Below are 20,043 nucleotides of genomic sequence, written 5' to 3'. Positions count from 1 at the left end.
GTGATATGGAGCATGCTGGTATAACCTGGGTATCTTCAGTATATAATTATATATGTACAGCTGGTACAAGTTATACATCTTCTTGTATATAGTGATATGGAGCATGCTGGTATAACCTGTGTATCTTCTGTATATAATTATATATGTACAGCTGGTATAAGTTATACATCTTCTTGTATATAGTGATCTGGAGCATCCTGGTATAACCTGGGTATATCCTGTATATAATGATATATGTATAGCTGGTATAAGTTATACATCTTCTTATATATAGTGATATGGAGCATGCTGGTATAACCTGGGTATCTTCTGTATGTAATTATATAAGTACAGCTGGTACAAGTTATACATCTACTTGTATATAGTGATAAGGAGCATGCTGGTATAACCTGGGTATCTTCTGTATATAATTATATATGTACAGCTGGTATAAGTTATACATCTTCTTGTATATAGTGATATGGAGCATGCTGGTATAACCTGGGTATCTTCTGTATATAATTATATATGTACAGCTGGTATAAGTTATACATCTTCTTGTACACAGTGATATGGAGCATGCTGGTATAACCTGGGTATCTTCTGTATGTAATTATATAAGTACAGCTGGTACAAGTTATACATCTACTTGTATATAGTGATAAGGAGCATGCTGGTATAACCTGGGTATCTTCTGTATATAATTATATATGTACAGCTGGTATAAGTTATACATCTTCTTGTATGTAGTGATATGGAGCATGCTGGTATAACCTGGGCATCTTCTGTATATAATTATATATGTACAGCTGGTATAAGTTATACATCTCCTTGTATATAGTGATATGGAGCATGCTGGTATAACCTGGGTATCTTCTGTATATAATTATATATGTACAGCTGGTATAAGTTATACATCTTCTTGTATATAGTGATATGGAGCATGCTGGTATAACCTGGGGATCTTCTGTATATAATTATATATCTACAGCTGGTATAAGTTATACATCTTCTTGTATATAGTGATATGGAGCATGCTGGTATAACCTGGGTATCTTCTGTATATAATTATATATGTACAGCTGGTATAAGTTATACATCTTCTTGTATATAGTGATATGGAACATGCTGGTATAACCTGGGTATCTTCTGTATATAATTATACATGTACAGCTGGTATAAGTTATACATCTTCTTGTATATAGTTATATGGAGCATGCTGGTATAACCTGGGTATCTTCTGTATATAGTTATATATGTACAGCTGGTATAAGTTATACATCTTCTTGTATATAGTGATCTGGAGCATGCTGGTATAACCCGGGTATCTTCTGTACATAATTATATATGTACAGCTAGTATAAGTTATACATCTTCTTGTATATAGTGATATGGAGCATGCTGGTATAACCTGGGTATCTTCTGTATATAATTATATATATGTACAGCTGGTATAAGTTATACATCTTCTTGTATATAGTGATATGGAGCATGCTGGTATAACCTGGGTATATTCTGTATATTATTATATATGTACAGCTGGTATAAGTTACACATCTTCTTGTATATAGTGATATGGAGCATGCTGGTATAACCTGGGTATCTTCTGTACATAATTATATATGTACAGCTGGTATAAGTTATACATCTTCTTGTATATAGTGATATGGAGCATGCTGGTATAACCTGGGTATCTTCTGTATATAATTATATATGTACAGCTGGTATAAGTTATACATCTTCTTGTATATAGTGATATGGAGCATGCTGGTATAACCTGGGGATCTTCTGTATATAATTATATATGTACAGCTGGTATAAGTTATACATCTTCTTGTATATAGTGATATGGAACATGCTGGTATAACCTGGGTATCTTCTGTATATAATTATACATGTACAGCTGGTATAAGTTATACATCTTCTTGTATATAGTTATATGGAGCATGCTGGTATAACCTGGGTATCTTCTGTATATAGTTATATATGTACAGCTGGTATAAGTTATACATCTTCTTGTATATAGTGATATGGAGCATGCTGGTATAACCCGGGTATCTTCTGTATATAATTATATATGTACAGCTAGTATAAGTTATACATCTTCTTGTATATAGTGATATGGAGCATGCTGGTATAACCTGGGTATCTTCTATATATAATTATATATATGTACAGCTGGTATAAGTTATACATCTTCTTGTATATAGTGATATGGAGCATGCTGGTATAACCTGGGTATATTCTGTATATTATTATATATGTACAGCTGGTATAAGTTACACATCTTCTTGTATATAGTGATATGAATCATGCTGGTATAACCTCGGTATCTTCTGTACATAATTATATATGTACAGCTGGTATAAGTTATACATCTTCTTGTATATAGTGATATGGAGCATGCTGGTATAACCTGGGTATCTTCTGTATATAATTATATATGTACAGCTGGTATAAGTTATACATCTTCTTGTATATAGTGATATGGAGCATGCTGGTATAACCTGGGGATCTTCTGTATATAATTATATATGTACAGCTGGTATAAGTTATACATCTTCTTGTATATAGTGATATGGAACATGCTGGTATAACCTGGGTATCTTCTGTATATAATTATACATGTACAGCTGGTATAAGTTATACATCTTCTTGTATATAGTTATATGGAGCATGCTGGTATAACCTGGGTATCTTCTGTATATAGTTATATATGTACAGCTGGTATAAGTTATACATCTTCTTGTATATAGTGATATGGAGCATGCTGGTATAACCCGGGTATCTTCTGTACATAATTATATATGTACAGCTGGTATAAGTTATACATCTTCTTCTATATAGCGATATGAATCATGCTGGTATAACCTGGGCATCTTCTGTATATAATTATATATGTACAGCTGGTATAAGTTATACCTCTTCTTGTATATAGTGATATGGAGCATGCTGGTATAACCTGGGTATCTTCTGTATATAATTATATATGTACAGCTGGTATAAGTTATACATCTTCTTGTATATAGTGATATGGAGCATGCTGGTATAACCTGGGTATCTCCTGTATACAATTATATATATACAGCTGGTATAAGTTATACCTCTTCTTGTATAAAGTGATATGGAGCACACTGGTATAACTAGGGTATCTTCTGTATATAATGATATATGTACAGCTGGTATAAGTTATACATCTTCTTGTATATAGTGATATGGAGCATGCTGGTATAACCTGGGTATCTTCTGTATATAATTATATATGTACAGCTGGTATAAGTTATACATCTTCTTGTATTGTATATAGTGATATGGAGCATGCTGGTATAACCTGGGTATCTTCTGTATATAATTATATATGTACAGCTGGTATAAGTTATACATCGTCTTGTATATAGTGATATGGAGCATGCTGGTATAACCTGGGTATCTTCTGTATATAATTATATATGTACAGCCATGGTATAAGTTATACATCTTCTTGTATATAGTGATATGGAGCATGCTGGTATAACCTGGGTATCTTCTGTATATAATTATATATGTACAGCTGGTATAAGTTATACATCTTCGTGTATATAGTGATATGGAGCATGCTGGTATAACCTGGGTATCTTCTGCATATAATTATATATGTACAGCTGGTATAAGTTATACATCGTCTTGTATATAGTGATATGGAGCATGCTGGTATAACCTGGGTATCTTCTGTATATAATTATATATGTACAGCTGGTATAAGTTATACATCTTCTTGTATATAGTGATATGGAGCATGCTGGTATAACCTGGGTATCTTCTGTATATAATTATATATGTACAGCTGGTATAAGTTATACATCTTCTTGTATATAGTGATATGGAGCATGCTGGTATAACCTGGGCATCTTCTGTATATAATCATATATGTACAGCTGGTATAAGTTATACCTCTTCTTGTATATAGTGATATGGAGCATGCTGGTATAACCTGGGTATCTTCTGTATATAATTATATATGTACAGCTGGTGTAAGTTATACATCTTTTTGTATATAGTGATATGGAGCATGCTGGTATAACCGGGTAATCTTCTGTATATAATTATATATGTACAGCTGGTATAAGTTATACATCTTCTTGTATATAGTGATATGGAGCATGCTGGTATAACCTGTGTATCTTCTGTATATAATTATATATGTACAGCTGGTGTAAGTTATACATCTTCTTGTATATAGTGATATGGAGCATGCTGGTATAACCGGGTAATCTTCTGTATATAATTATATATGTACAGCTGGTATAAGTTATACATCTTCTTGAATATAGTGATATGGAGCATGCTGGTATAACCTGGGTATCTTCTGTATATAATTATATATGTACAGCTGGTATAAGTTATACATCTTCTTGTATATAGTGATATGGAGCATGATGGTATAACCTAGGTATCTTCTGTATATAATTATATATGTACAGCTGGTATAAGTTATACATCTTCTTGTATATAGTGATATGGAGCATGCTGGTATAACCTGGGTAACTTCTGTATATAATTATATATGTACAGCTAGTATAAGTTATACATCTTCTTGTATATAGTGATATGGAACATGCTGGTATAACTTGGGCATCTTCTGTATAGAATTATATATGTACAGCTGCTATAAGTTATATATCGTCTTGTATATAGTGATATGGAGCATGCTGGTATAACCTGGGTAACTTCTGTATATAATTATATATGTACAGCTGGTATAAGTTATACATCTTCTTGTATATAGTGATATGGAGGATGCTGGTATAACCTGGGTATCTTCTCTATATAATTATATATGTACAGCTGGTAAACATTATACATCTTCCTGTATATAGTGATATGGAGCATGCTGGTATAACCTGGGTATCTCCTGTATATAATTATATATGGACAGCTGGTATAAGTTATACATCTTCTTGTATATAATGATATGGAGCAGGCTGGTATAACCTGGGTATCTTCTCTATAGAATTATATATGTACAGCTGGTAAACATTATACATCTTCCTGTATATAGTGATATGGAGCATGCTGGTATAACCTGGGTATCTTCTGTATATAATTATATATGTACAGCTGGTATAAGTTATACATCTTCCTGTATATAGTGATATGGAGCATGCTGGTATAACCTGGGTATCTTCTGTATATAATTATATATGTACAGCTGGTATAAGTTATACATCTTCTTGTATATAGTGATCTGGAGCATCCTGGTATAATCTGGGTATCTTCTGTATATAATTATATATGTACAGCTGGTATAAGTTATACATCTTCTTGTATATAGTGATATGGAGCATGCTGGTATAACCTGGGTATCTTCTGTATATAATTATATATGTACAGCTGGTATAAGTTATACATCTTCTTGTATATAGTGATCTGGAGCATCCTGGTATATAGTGGGTATCTTCTGTATATAATTATATATGTACAGCTGGTATAAGTTATACATCTTCTTGTATATAGTGATATGGAGCATGCTGGTATAACCTGGGTATCTTCTGTATATAATTATATATGTACAGCTGGTATAAGTTATACATCTTCTTGTATATAGTGATATGGAGCATGCTGGTATAACCTGGGTATCTTCTGTATTTAATTATATATGTACAGCTGGTATAAGTTATACATCTTCTTATATATAGTGATATGGAGCATGCTGGTATAACCTGGGTATATTCTGTATATAATTATATATGTACAGCTGGTATAAGTTATACATCTTCTTGTATATAGTGATATGGAGCATGCTGGTATAACCTGGGTATCTTCTGTATATAATTATATATGTACAGCTGGTATAAGTTACACATCTTCTTGTATATAGTGATATGGAGCATGCTGGTATAACCTGGGTATCTTCTGCATATAATTATATATGTACAGCTGGTATAAATTATACATCTTCTTGTATATAGTGATATGGACCATGCTGGTATAACCTGGGTATCTTTTGTATGTAATTATATATGTACAGCTGGTATAAGTTATACATCTTCTTGTATATAGTGATATGGACTTGTGTAAGACTTGTAACCTGTTACCTGCAGTCCATTATAGCATGGGATTATGGGGGATTTCAGATGACAGGAGGAAACATCCATGTCAGTTTTACTTATCCTGTACTGATCCTGAGTTACATCCTGTATTATATTCCAGAGCTGCACTCACTATTCTGCTGGTGGAGTCACTGTGTACATACATTACATTACTTATCCTGTACTGATCCTGAGTTATATCCTGTATTATACTCCAGAGCTGCACTCACTATTCTGCTGGTGGAGTCACTATGTACATACATTACATTACTTATCCTGTACTGAACCTGAGTTATATCCTGTATTATACTCCAGAGCTGCCCTCACTATTCTGCTGGTGGAGTCTCTGTGTACATATATTACATTACTTATCCTGTACTGATCCTCAGTTATATCCTGTATTATACTCCAGAGCTGCACTCACTATTCTGCTGGTGGAGTCACTGTGTACATACATTTCATTACTTATCCTGTACTGATCCTGAGTTATATTCTGTGTTATACTCCAGAGCTGCACTCACTATTCTGCTGGTGCAGTCACTGTGTACATACATTACATTACTTATCCTGTACTGATCCTGAGTTATATCCTGTATTATACTCCAGAGCTGCACTCACTATTCTGCTGGTGGAGTCACTGTGTACATACATTACATTACTTATCCTGTACTGGTCCTGAGTTACATCCTGTATTATACTCCAGAGCTGTACTCACTATTCTGCTGGTGGAGTCACTGTGTACATACATTACATTACTTATCCTGTACTGATCCTGAGTTACCTCCTATATTATACTCCAGAGCTGCACTCACTATTCTGCTGGTGGAGTCACTGTGTACATACATTACATTACTTATCCTGTACTGGTCCTGAGTTACATCCTGTATTATACTCCAGAACTGTACTCACTATTCTGCTGGTGGAGTCACTGTGTACATACATTACATTACTTATCCTGTACTGGTCCTGAGTTACCTCCTATATTATACTCCAGAGCTGCACTCACTATTCTGCTGGTGGAGTCACTGTGTACATACATTACTTATCCTGTACTGATCCTGAGTTACATCCTGTATTATACTCCAGAGCTGCACTCACTATTCTGCTGGTGGAGTCACTGTGTACATACATTACATTACTTATCCTGTACTGATCCTGAGTTACATCCTGTATTATACTCCAGAGTTGCACTCTCTATTCTGCTGGTGGAGTCTCTGTGTACATATATTATATTACTTATCCTGTACTGATCCTGAGTTACATCCTGTATTATACTCCAGAGCTGCCCTCACTATTCTGCTGGTGGAGTCTCTGTGTACATATATTACATTACTTATCCTGTACTGATCCTCAGTTATATCCTGTATTATACTCCAGAGCTGCACTCACTATTCTGCTGGTGGAGTCACTGTGTACATACATTTCATTACTTATCCTGTACTGATCCTGAGTTATATTCTGTGTTATACTCCAGAGCTGCACTCACTATTCTGCTGGTGCAGTCACTGTGTACATACATTACATTACTTATCCTGTACTGATCCTGAGTTATATCCTGTATTATACTCCAGAGCTGCACTCACTATTCTGCTGGTGGAGTCACTGTGTACATACATTACATTACTTATCCTGTACTGGTCCTGAGTTACATCCTGTATTATACTCCAGAGCTGTACTCACTATTCTGCTGGTGGAGTCACTGTGTACATACATTACATTACTTATCCTGTACTGGTCCTGAATTACCTCCTATATTATACTCCAGAGCTGCACTCACTATTCTGCTGGTGGAGTCACTGTGTACATACATTACATTACTTATCCTGTACTGGTCCTGAGTTACATCCTGTATTATACTCCAGAACTGTACTCACTATTCTGCTGGTGGAGTCACTGTGTACATACATTACATTACTTATCCTGTACTGGTCCTGAGTTACCTCCTATATTATACTCCAGAGCTGCACTCACTATTCTGCTGGTGGAGTCACTGTGTACATACATTACATTACTTATCCTGTACTGATCCTGAGTTACATCCTGTATTATACTCCAGAGCTGCACTCACTATTCTGCTGGTGGAGTCACTGTGTACAAACATTACATTACTTATCCTGTACTGATTCTGAGTTACATCCTGTATTATACTCCAGAGCTGCACTCACTATTCTGCTGGTGGAGTCACTGTGTACATACATTTCATTACTTATCCTGTACTGGTCCTGAGTTACATCCTGTGTTATACTCCAGAGCTGCACTCACTATTCTGCTGGTGGAGTCACTGTGTACATACATTACATTACTTATCCTGTACTGGTCCTGAGTTACATCCTGTGTTATACTCCAGATATTCAGTCACAATTTAGGCTTCAGATCTGAGATCTCCCAGCATTACTTGCTTGTTCTAATAATTTGCATTCTGGGAAGTGTCATATTTACAGCTTTATAATAATCTGTTGTAAGCAAAACTGACTGTCCCTCTGAATTATAGGAATTTATTATTAATTGTCTGACGATAAGCTTGCTGACTGTTTCCAATAAAACCGATCATTTCCTTGAATTGCGGCTTACAAATCTGCTCAGTTATACAGCCATATAGGAGTGGAGGATATGATATTACATAACACACAGAATTTGCAGATGGCAGATATAATGGCGGCCATATAGGTTGCCACATGAAGTGCCTTGGCCAATATCCTCTTAGGAAACAAGGAGTTAACTGCAGTAGAAGCCAAATGCAGTCCCATCCCCCGGGATAATGGTCCCTGTCATTATAACCTCGTTACTCCTAATATTTTGCACTTTTCTGAATTGCTGCTTTCCAGGCTGTTACCTGGGGATCCAATCTGAGGATCATTCATCTTCCTGGCAATGAGGTCGTGTGTTGATGATTGGCATCACATCGTTCTCCTAGGCTCAGGCTAGCGGCGGACAGGCTCTCTTGTTGCCCAAGGCAGGGGTATTGGGATCAGAACATGTCCTCCGGTCCCTTAATGTTAGCCCAATAGCTGCTGGATGGACAATCATTCAGTCCATAGCTGTCAGTCCTGATCCCCGCAGTAGCACGCGCGTTTGGCTCTGCTAAGTATGTATGTTCTCATGCGTGTAACGTTCATGTAAGTACAGTTGTGTCATACATCTTCATCAGCCGCTCAGACACAGTCTCCAAATGGCTATAGACAGAAATTTAAAGGCAATTGCACCCCCTCACATGGTGCCCCATGCAGCTGCCTATATTGCCTACCCCTCTTCTCCAGTTTCCCTCATAATTCTACTAATTAACAGTTAAATGTTGATGTACAACCCACTGTTCTTATTATAGGGGTTGTACAGGAATAGAAAAACATAGCCGCTTTCCCCCAGAATTAGTGCCACACCTGTTTACAGTTGGAGAGTGGTATTGCAGCACAGCATTATTGCAGTGAATGGGGCTGAGATGCAATACCACACACAACCCATAGACAAGTGTGGCACTGTTTTTGGTAGAAAGCAGTTATGTTTTTCTATAAACCCTATAATGGTAAAATCTTTTCACTTTCAGAGTAATTTATCAGTCTGAGTCCAGCAGCCATGTATTACTTTTCTGTTAAGAAGTTCCTGCTTTCACTGCTTACTTCAAGTGAATAGAGCTGAGCTACAGTACAAGGCAATGGCCGATCATCATTGGGCGGCCGCCCGGTGCAATGGGTTTTTTCCGTGAGTCGCGTCAAAAACCGTGACAAAACGGCATTGTGTATGTCCTGTGAAGGATCTGCAGACATAAAGGTCACATGACCTTATGTCTGCAGTTCTTGTTACTGATTAGAAACCTGCTGGTCACATGACCGCAGGTCCTACAACAGCAGCAAGAGAGAAGACTGTGAGGTGAGGTGCTAGGTAAGTATAAGGGGATCATGGATTTGTTTAAGGGATCTGTATTTAGGGGGTCTGTCTGGGGTTTGTATTTAGGGGGTCTGTCTGGGGTCTGTATTTAGGGGTTCTGGTCTGGGTCTGTATTAGTTTAGGGGTCTGTCTGGGGTCTGTATCTAGGTGGTCTGGGGTCTGTATTAGTTAAAGGGGTCTGTATTTAGGGGGTCTGTATCAGTTTAGCGAGTCTGGTCTGGGGTCTGTATTCAATGGGGTCTGCTCTGGGGTCTGTATTAGTTTAGGGGGTCTTGTCTGGGGTCTGTATTAGTTTAAGGGGTCTGTATTTAGGGGGTCTGTAGTAGTTTAAGGGGTCTGGTCTGGGGTCTGGTCTTGGTCCGTATTTAGGAGGTCTGGTCTGGGGTCTGTATTAGTTTATGGCGTCTGTATTTAGGGGACCTGGTCTGGGGGTCTGTATTAGTTTAGGGAGTCCGGTCTGGGGTCATTAGTTTAGGGGTCTGGTCTGGGGTCTGTATTCAGGGGTCTGTATTCGTTTATGGGGTCTGTATTTAGGGGTCTGGTCTGGGGTCTGTATTCAGGGGTCTGTATTCGTTTATGGGTCTGTATTTAGGGTGCCTGGTCTGGGGTCTGTATTTAGGGTGCTTGTTCTGGGGTCGGTATTTGCTTAGGGGGGTCTGGTCTGTGAACGGCAATAGTTTAGAAGGTCTGGGGTCTGTATGCATTCTAATTTATTAGTCTGAGTAAAAGGGGTTGTCCGGGCACATCGATAGGTCATCAGTATGAAAAACGGTCCGTGCCCGGACAACCCCTTTAATGTAGGGTCCTGGGCCTTGGTGTCTGAATTTTTCTGTTTCTATAGAGGCTGGAAATGGCTGCAGAATTGAAGACGTCTCATCAGGAGAAGTCGCCATAACGGTTTGTGTCACATGGAGAAGAAAAGAAAACGACTCCCATCAGAGAAGACAACACTTGTGAGTCACTGGATTTATAGGGGATCTGTCCCCTCTCCTGACCTGTCTGTTGCAGGTAATCCTTGTATTATACATATCTCTGTATACTCAGGACTAATAGACAAATGCGTGTTACCATTCCCATTGTCAGCAGGATGTGTCCCTGCACGGTGTGATACTGTCAGCGATGGTTGGAGACTGTCAGTATGTAGGGACGCAGCCCTTTGACAAGAGGAATCGTAACACCCATTTGTCAATGCTCACACAGAAAGATGGTGCTCACTATAGACATGGCAGAGCGGCAGTGGGGAAGGGGGGCCCAAGTTTGTGGAACAGGACCCTTCATTCTGCTGAACCCAGGGACCCCCATCAATCACACAATAATGCCTATGTTTGAGGACAGGTCATCAATAGGTACAGATGTAGCCATCTTTATCTTGACTCTGATAACTTGCTGCAGGGTGATATCACACAACAAATGGCATTGAATAGTTATTGAAAAATTTGAGTTAAAGTTTTTTTACACTGTGTATTTAATGCATTAAGAGTCAAGATAAAGACGGCTACATCTGTATTCCTGGAATACCCTTATAATGGTAATACCAGTTTGTGGTTGGTCAAAGTTAAGAGCTCAAGTGTTGATGTGACTGTAGCAAAAGGCATGATCTCAAGATAAGTGAAGATATGTCCAAAGTTCCTCAACATCTAAAATATATCTAGATGTCCAGTTTAGAAAACGCATTTTCATACACCCTATTAGGGAATTCTGGGCAAATAGAGGGGGGGGGGGTTCTCTTTTCAGGATCCTCATCTCTTGTCCAGAGTGGAGAGCGGTTACATAGAGCGTCTCTGGAGGACCTGTCCTGTCCTGCATTACACAGACAACACATTGATATGAATGGACACTGTGTAATACTTATTCTCTCCTGTGGTGGCACTGTAGGGAAATGTAATACTTATTGCCAAGTTTCCCCACAGATCCCATCTGATCGCTGGGATTTCCTGCAAGAGGACACTTTGGGATCATCTTAGTGTCAAGAGACCTTTCTAACAAGTAGGGATTGTCCAAAGTGGAGGACCCCTATAATTGGAAACACATAAATATAATCAGATTCTTACTTCTTCTTCTCATCGAGGACCTCCGCACCATCATCATCCATCCGAGTGTGAAGCTCATGAATGACTTTGTTCAGTGTCCCGTAGAATTCCTTGTTGTCCTCCCTGATTCCGTTACTTTGTTCTGATATGACCTGTTGGTACCCCAAGTCTTGAGCGTCAGCATTCACTGTATACTTCAGGCTCTGCAGAACCCGGTCGGTGTCCTGAAGAAGGTTCTGAAGATATTGCACGTTCTCTTTGGCGCCACGAAAGTCGTCTTTCTCTTCACATGTCTCCTGGCGTGGGGTCACAAAGGTCAGCTGACACTTTTTTGTGTCTTGCTGGTGATATCGAGGCTCTTTGGGTTGGTCTTGAGGGGTGTCAAGTATGTATCCGGATCCCAAATCGGCCAGGACGTCATCTCCACTTTGGCCTGAGCTGAATGATATAGCGAGCAATAGTTTCAGCACCACACGCAAGGCCAAGAGCTGCCGCATTGTACCCTGGAAATCACATACAAATATGATAATTAAAGTCAGTCAGCTTCTCACGGTATTCTCTACTGCGCAGATTGAGTAGACTTTAGTTCATAAAACGGTAGAGGAACCTGAACATCCTTCCTGATTCTAGGGAGGCTGGACATCTACATAGCCCTAACCCAGCCAGTGAAGGGTCATACACAACCATAGAGCTGCCCAAAAACACAAGATGCCCTCCAGGTCATGCCGTTTTGGCTGCCAGTTGTCACCCCAGTAACATACCCGGCTACCATGAGGGGACATACATGTGTCTTCTGATGGGTAACGGACGGGCAGGCAATGGCAGACATCTCTGCTGCTCATCTTGGAATCAATGGATTAAATTACTCTTTGAAAGTGGACAACCGAGGTTGCCCCCCCCCCACACTAGTAAGATCACTGGGGGGTCCCAATCTAAACTGTATGGCTGAGAGCTGGTTCATAGCCCTGGCTAAGATTGTGGACCCTCTTGTGTCAATTTGATTATTTGGGGGTCTTGCTGCTGGATTCCCCCAGAAGTTCTGTTCCAGCAACTTTCTAACAAACTTTATGTTTGATTTCCTCATCATTTCCAAGACCTCTGCTTGCTGTCAGTGGATACAATCATTCTCAATTATACTCCGTGACTAAAAAAAAACATCAAGACGATATCCCGCTCACATAGCTGAAGGCTTTGTTACAATGGATAATTGTGAGCAATGGTTAGAAGGAATTATCAGTAGTATGTAAAGCTTAAACGTAAACCAATGATGAGTTTCTATTATAGTTTGTTTTTCACTTCCTCACCATTTCAAGACCTCTGCTTACTGTTATTGAAAGGAATCCTCTATAAGCTAAAAACAGCAGCGGCATACAATTCTGCCCCAGACTTCAACCTGAAGTCAGAATTCTAAGTTAGAATGGGTTTCCATTCCCTGACCACAAGAAGAGATTTTGATTATGGTAAGGAATTAAAACAGAAAATATATAAGAAGTAAACATAACGTCCAATTGTACAGGGATTAAAAATTTTGTGTTTTTTTTTGGGGGGGGGGGGGGGTTAGAAAAACTAAGAAAAAAAACGTAACCATTGGATGATTTTAAGTTTCTAATATACTTGGTGTTTTAACTTCTCAACATTTTTAAGATCTCAGTTGGCTGTCAGTGAAGAAGAATATTCTTGTTTACAATCTGCACCTAATACTTTTAACAGCTGAGGGTTTGTTACAATTGTATCCAGTCTAGACATTCCTCTGTGAGGTAAACAGTCTGGACTCGAAGCTGATACCGTTACCTGCACTGATACATTGTAACAAACTGTCAGGACAGAAGATAGATTTGTGCTGCTGATGTATTTACCTAAGGCCCCATGCACATGACCGTATTTTTTCCCTCCCGTAAATACTGGCGTAAACACGGGTCCGGGTTCACCCGTACTCCACCCGTATTTACGGACCCGTTTTCTCTGCTATATTGCACTGCACTAATCGGCAGCCCCTTCTCTCTATCCAGCACTGATATAGAGAAGAGGCTGCTGATCAGTGCTGGATAGAGAGAAGGGGCAGCCCTTTTTGGCAGAGTTTCCGCAGCGGAACGCAGCGATAGAAAGAAAAAGAATTTCATACGTACCCCGGCCATTGTCTTGGTGACGCGTCCCCCTTTTGACATCCAGTCTGACCTCCCTGGATGACGCGGAAGTCCATGTGACCGCTGCAGCGTGTGATTGACTGCAGCGGTCACATGGGATGAAACTTTATCCCAGGAGGCCGGACTGGAGGAAGAAGCAGGGAGTTCTGGGTAAGTATGAACTTTTTTTTTGCTGCGGGTTTTTGAAGTTAACATTAGAAATCTATTTTGTGAGCGCCGCGCATGGTACTCACTGTCCAGGGTGCTGAAAGAGTTACTGCCGATCAGTGCAGCCCCTTCTCTCTATCCAGCACTGATCGTTTAACTCTTTCAGCACCCTGGACAGTGACTACCGCTGGACAGTGAGTACCATGCGTAGCAACGCTCCCGTAATTACGGGCGCACACACGTAGCCACTCGTAATTACGGGAGCGCCATAGACTTCTATGGGCCTGCCCGTGCCGTAATTACGGCCTGAAATAGGACGTGTTATATATTTTTCAACGACCCGGGTACCTTCCCGTAAGCAAATGGTAAGGTACCCGTGGCCAATAGAAGTCTATGGGCCCGTAATTATGGGTGTTCTTACTGTTGTGTGCATGGGTCCTAACAGAGGATTGTCTAGACTGGATACAATTGTAACAAACCATCAGCTGTGAGTTGTATTAGGTATATAAGGTGGGTGCTGCCAGAGGGGGACACGATACCAGATGGGTCTAATTGGTATGTGCAGTGGTAGAGGACAGCGGACGGGTGAATGTGGGCCCTTCTTTTTAACGCCTTACAGTACAACCTGTAATGCCCTGATGGCAGCCTTGTAGGGTTGAGGGGTCTCATATCACCCTGGACGGGCACAGCGTCTGCGATTATTCCTTGGCGTCGCAGGTGCAGACACTTCAGGGTGCAGGTGGATTTATAGATATTGGTGTCAGTGAGGAAATCCTGAGCTCATCCACAACCGCGGGATATAAATACTGTCATAGAGCGAAGACGTTAATTAACGAGGTGCAAATCAACATGGCGTCACAGGCGGTCAGGGGGCAGCAGGTGTCGCAGCTCCAACGCCACTTTCAGGATATGATGACCTCAGAGGAGGACATGAGGAGACCTCAAGGAGGTGTAAGGACTACGCAATGTCTTCATCTCACACATCATCAATTATTCCGGCAGGCAGGTGTTTATCTAGAAAAATCTGCTGCTCAGGACGCACTTCATCACCACCGAAATGTGTCAGCAGCAGCAAACTGATCACGATGCGGCCAAACGTGTCAATTAACTCTTTATTGCTACATAATTTCAGTACAGTGATAATAGAGACCAGTTAATTTAGAAGATGTTACCTGCAGTCCTATGTAACACCACAGATAACACACAGTGATAACTCTCGGAGTACAGATAATGTAGTAGATGTTACCTGCAGTCCTATGTAACACCACAGATAACACAGTGATAACTCTCTGAGTACAGATAATGTAGTGGTGTTACCTGCAGTCCTATGTAACACCACAGATAACACAGTGATAACTCTCTGAGTACAGATAATGTAGTAGATATTACCTGCAGTCCTATGTAACACCCCAGATAACACACAGTGATAACTCTCCGAGTACAGATAATGTGGTAGATGTTACCTGCAGTCCTATGTAACACCACAGATAACACGGTGATAACTCGGAGTACATATAATTCAGTAGATGTTACCTGCAGTCCTATGTAACACCACAGAAAACACAGTAATAACTCTCGGAGTACAGATAATGTAGTAGAGGCTACCTGCAGTCCTATGTAACACCACAGGTAACACACAGTGATAACTCTCTGAGTACAGATAATGTAGTAGTGTTACCTGCAGTCCTATGTAACACCACAGATAACACACAGTGATAACTCTCGGAGTACAGATAATTCAGTAGATGTTACCTGCAGTCCTATGTAACACCACAGAAAACACAGTAATAACTCTCGGAGTACAGATAATGTAGTAGAGGTTACCTGCAGTCCTATGTAACACCACAGATAACACACAGTGATTACTCTCGGTGTACAGATAATTCAGTAGATTTTACCTGCAGTCCTATGTAACACCCCAGATAACACACAGTGATAACTCTCTGAGTACAGATAATGTGGTAGATGTTACCTGCAGTCCTATGTAACACCACAGATAACACGGTGATAACTCGGAGTACATATAATTCAGTAGATGTTACCTGCAGTCCTATGTAACACCACAGAAAACACAGTGATAACTCTCTGAGTACAGATAATGTAGTAGTGTTACCTGCAGTCCTATGTAACACCACAGATAACACACAGTGATAACTCTCGGAGTACAGATAATTCAGTAGATGTTACCTGCAGTCCTATGTAACACCACAGAAAACACAGTAATAACTCTCGGAGTACAGATAATGTAGTAGAGGTTACCTGCAGTCCTATGTAACACCACAGATAACACACAGTGATTACTCTCGGTGTACAGATAATTCAGTAGATGTTTCCTGCAGTCCTATGTAACACCACAGATAACACATACTGATAACTCTCTGAGTACAGATAATGTAGTAGTGTTACCTGCAGTCCTATGTAACACCACAGATAACACGGTGATAACTCTCGGAGTACAGATAATGTAGTAGAGGCTACCTGCAGTCCTATGTAACACCACAGATAACACACAGTGATAACTCTCTGAGTACAGATAATGTATTAGATGTAATCTGCAGTCCTATGTAACACCACAGATAACACACACTCCCGACATGATAATAATGTATGGGGATGAGCGATCGGAGTTACGACCGCTCGTCACCATCCATAGCTCCATGTGACAGGAGCAAGCAAGCGCCAATCAATGATGTCTCGTTGATCAGCGCTCGCTACACCGGCCGATTATCGGCTGGTGTAAAAGGGCCTAAAGAAACAGGCCGTGTAAATGATTTGGATTGATTTCCTAATATACTTGATAGGACTCCGGTGCTTTGTGTCTTTAGTACAGAGCATTGATCTTCTGTCCCCCCACATATATATGTAAGAACTTTGTCTGTCTACATCCACCACTAGAGGGAGATCTGTCAATAGGTGCCACGTATAGCTGAACACAGATCGCCCCCTAATGTGGGCAACAGGCACAAGTCATTTTGTAGGAGAACGGAGCATCGCGGCCTGAAGAAGTACATTAGAAAATCGCTTGAAATAATATATACTGCGGGTTTATGGAAAATGAATTTTTAACGACAGGTTCACTTTAAAAATTTCCGAAGGACCAGAATGATTTTATCAGCTGCATTTTTAATATGCAGAGGGGAATAATTCATGATTAAAATAGTCATTATAGTGAGATTGATGATTAAATGCAGATCTTCAAGACGTCTTAATTGTGCAAAGAAGATGTTCAATACGGAAGCGATACAATAGACTCTCCTCGGGAGAATACAGAACATTCCGGATCCGCGAGTTAATGGATCACTTAACAAAACTTATGATGAGCAATCAACTCCACTAATCTGACATTTGTTCTGCAGAGCTGACATTTATCACACGTTACCTTATTCCGCGCACTCGACTTATTCATGAGGTCTGATGATGGGAGGGGGATTACTCCGAGCATTGGGGAGAACATTGCCATATATGCTGGACTATAATGCAGTTCTAACCGGGAAGTGGATCCAGTAACACAAATTGGTTTGACGCTGCTAAACTGAGGTGCGGAGTTTAAGAAATCACCCTGGACTTCACCCTAGGACCCCCACATGGAGCTACGGTCATTCCCGGTCAGACTCCCAGATCGTGGTCTCTAGAGTAGTCACCAATTGGCGACGGTTTCTCTGTAGAATTTCAGGAGCGATACGGAATGGGATTCGGGGTGAAGTCAGGGGTCAAACCAGAGGAGCAGACTAAGACGAAACCTGAAGAGGGGCCAGGAGATCGAACTACAAGTACCAAGTGACAAATCCCATGGCGAAGACCAGATCCAAGACTAGAGTCAAGGACAAGGTCAAGGTCAGAGATAAGTTCTCTAGCTAGTGTACCAAGGTGGATCTTCTCTTCAATAGCTGCCACTGCATGACGTCATCAGAGCGGGTTGGCCGCCATGCAGACTATATGCGGTCTGTGACTGAGTGCACGGCGGGAGAGCATTGCTGGATCGGTGCGATGTGAGTAACGGGCGGATTGGATGATAAGATGCAAGTTCCGGCCAAACGTTTCACTACAATGTTAGGGTCTGGTCCCGTGTAGCAGTGGAGACAGGGAGATGGCGCGCCACCACATACATCCTGGCACTTACTGTCATCCAATAAACCAAGGAAGAGTCGTAGCAAGGTTATTCTTCCCCCGGGGCAAATATTCAGTTTGCTACCCTAGCCCTATATCTAAATACCCTGGCCAAGGCAAAGTGACCCCCCAACTACTCCCCTCGTAAAATATCATATTGAGGGAAAAGATCTGAAGGTAATAATGGCTCCTACTACTACCGAAAATCCTTCCTGCTCTCTGAAGGCGCCCATCCCCCTCCTCATTCAGCATTTACATTTTCAGTATAATTGTATTCACTCTGTTCATTTATATGACGAATATTACACATGAATGAAGAATCTCCACTGACATTTCTGTAAAAAAAACATCATTAAGTTCAGCTCAAAAAGTGGCAGAAATATTCATTATAATAACAAGAAGATCTTAGACCGACATGAAAGTTCTTGGGTTGCGACTTTCTACGAAAAAAAATTTTTATGATCCAAATTTTGCAGAAAATTGCAGAAAATCCTCCCATAATGGAAATTTTTGCAATAATCACTTATACAATATTTTCCAATTTAAAAAAAATTGTACTTGCTTGTGAATGCGATTTAAGACACTTCCTGTCCATATTCCTTATTAGGAAATCTGGATGTCATAGAGGATGTTCCTTGCTCGAGAGTGCCCCCTTGGAGTCAGAACAGAGAGCCAATCTGTAAGAGCGGCTCCCATTTTGGCGGACGGGCATTTATCTGACTGGCCACCATGTAATGCTACTTTTGGCTGGCCGTGGCTACTCCCTCCGACATATGATGTTTGCAGAGAGTGCCGGAGCCGGTCCCACACTTGTCGGCCAATCGCCTTGGGTGCTCGAAACGGAACGGGGTCGTCTCTGATGAGAAAATCCATTTGATGCAATTCGCAGACGTTTCTGAAACGCGTGTGGATTAATATGATGGGGAGATACATGGTTAAATAATGTTTTTCAAAAATGTGCACTTGTAAAATTGTACATAGTCCTAGTTTTCCTTTAAAATAAATGACTCAACATAGTAGCCCCCAGCCTAGAAAATACCCATCAAGAGTTAAAACGAGAATGACTGACAGCTGAAGCAGGCGAACAAAGTGAAGGACGCGTGGTCCGGGCACGTAACGAATGCTAATCTGCGGAGATTATCGTCAGCGCTCGAAACCTCATTTCCAATCAGCGGACAAAATAATTAATGCCGCCAGACAATACTGTAGAGGTCTTGCAAAAACAAGGACTTGGCCGCGTACAAAGATGTTGCAGAGCATTCTGGGAGAAATAACAGACGAGAAAATCAAAAGAACCGGTCATGTGATGTCATTAATTCTTGTTTCACAAAACACATTGCGCATTTCTCGTAACGCGGAAGGAGAGTCAAGTTCAAGTATTCAGTACCTGGAATCAGCATTTGGCACTTGATGGAGCCATCCCATGTGGCAGCCCCATATACGATAATAAATGAGCGGCCAATGCCCGGCAGGGTCCGATAAATTCCAGAGGTCACATGTGAATTGGTTTCTGATTTATACAATTTTGATAAGGTTGCCATTCTTGGGGTATTCTCCTGTGAATGTTCCTCTGTCTGCACTGGAGAGGCGCCAACATTAATTATCCCGACCTGTTCACTTCACTGCTTAACATGCAAGGAACGCTGCGACCACACATCAAATATAAAGAGGCTGAATACAGTCCAA

The 20,043-nt window shown here is 40.4% G+C and overlaps 1 protein-coding gene across 1 annotated transcript in view; it reads right to left on the bottom strand.

The window, feature by feature from the left end:
- Positions 1-20,043, bottom strand: part of LOC142759021 (uncharacterized) — a 136,857-nt gene that overhangs the window by 7,133 nt on the left and 109,681 nt on the right. Inside the window, exon 2 of the mRNA XM_075860825.1 lies at positions 11,981-12,462. Within this exon, the coding sequence (XP_075716940.1) occupies positions 11,981-12,456 (476 nt within the window). The 5' untranslated portion in view covers positions 12,457-12,462. The remainder of the gene's footprint in view (positions 1-11,980; positions 12,463-20,043) is intronic.

Source organism: Rhinoderma darwinii, chromosome 4 (assembly GCF_050947455.1).
Source record: "Rhinoderma darwinii isolate aRhiDar2 chromosome 4, aRhiDar2.hap1, whole genome shotgun sequence".
NCBI lineage: Eukaryota > Metazoa > Chordata > Amphibia > Anura > Rhinodermatidae > Rhinoderma > Rhinoderma darwinii.
This window is presented reverse-complemented; position numbering and strand designations above follow the sequence as displayed.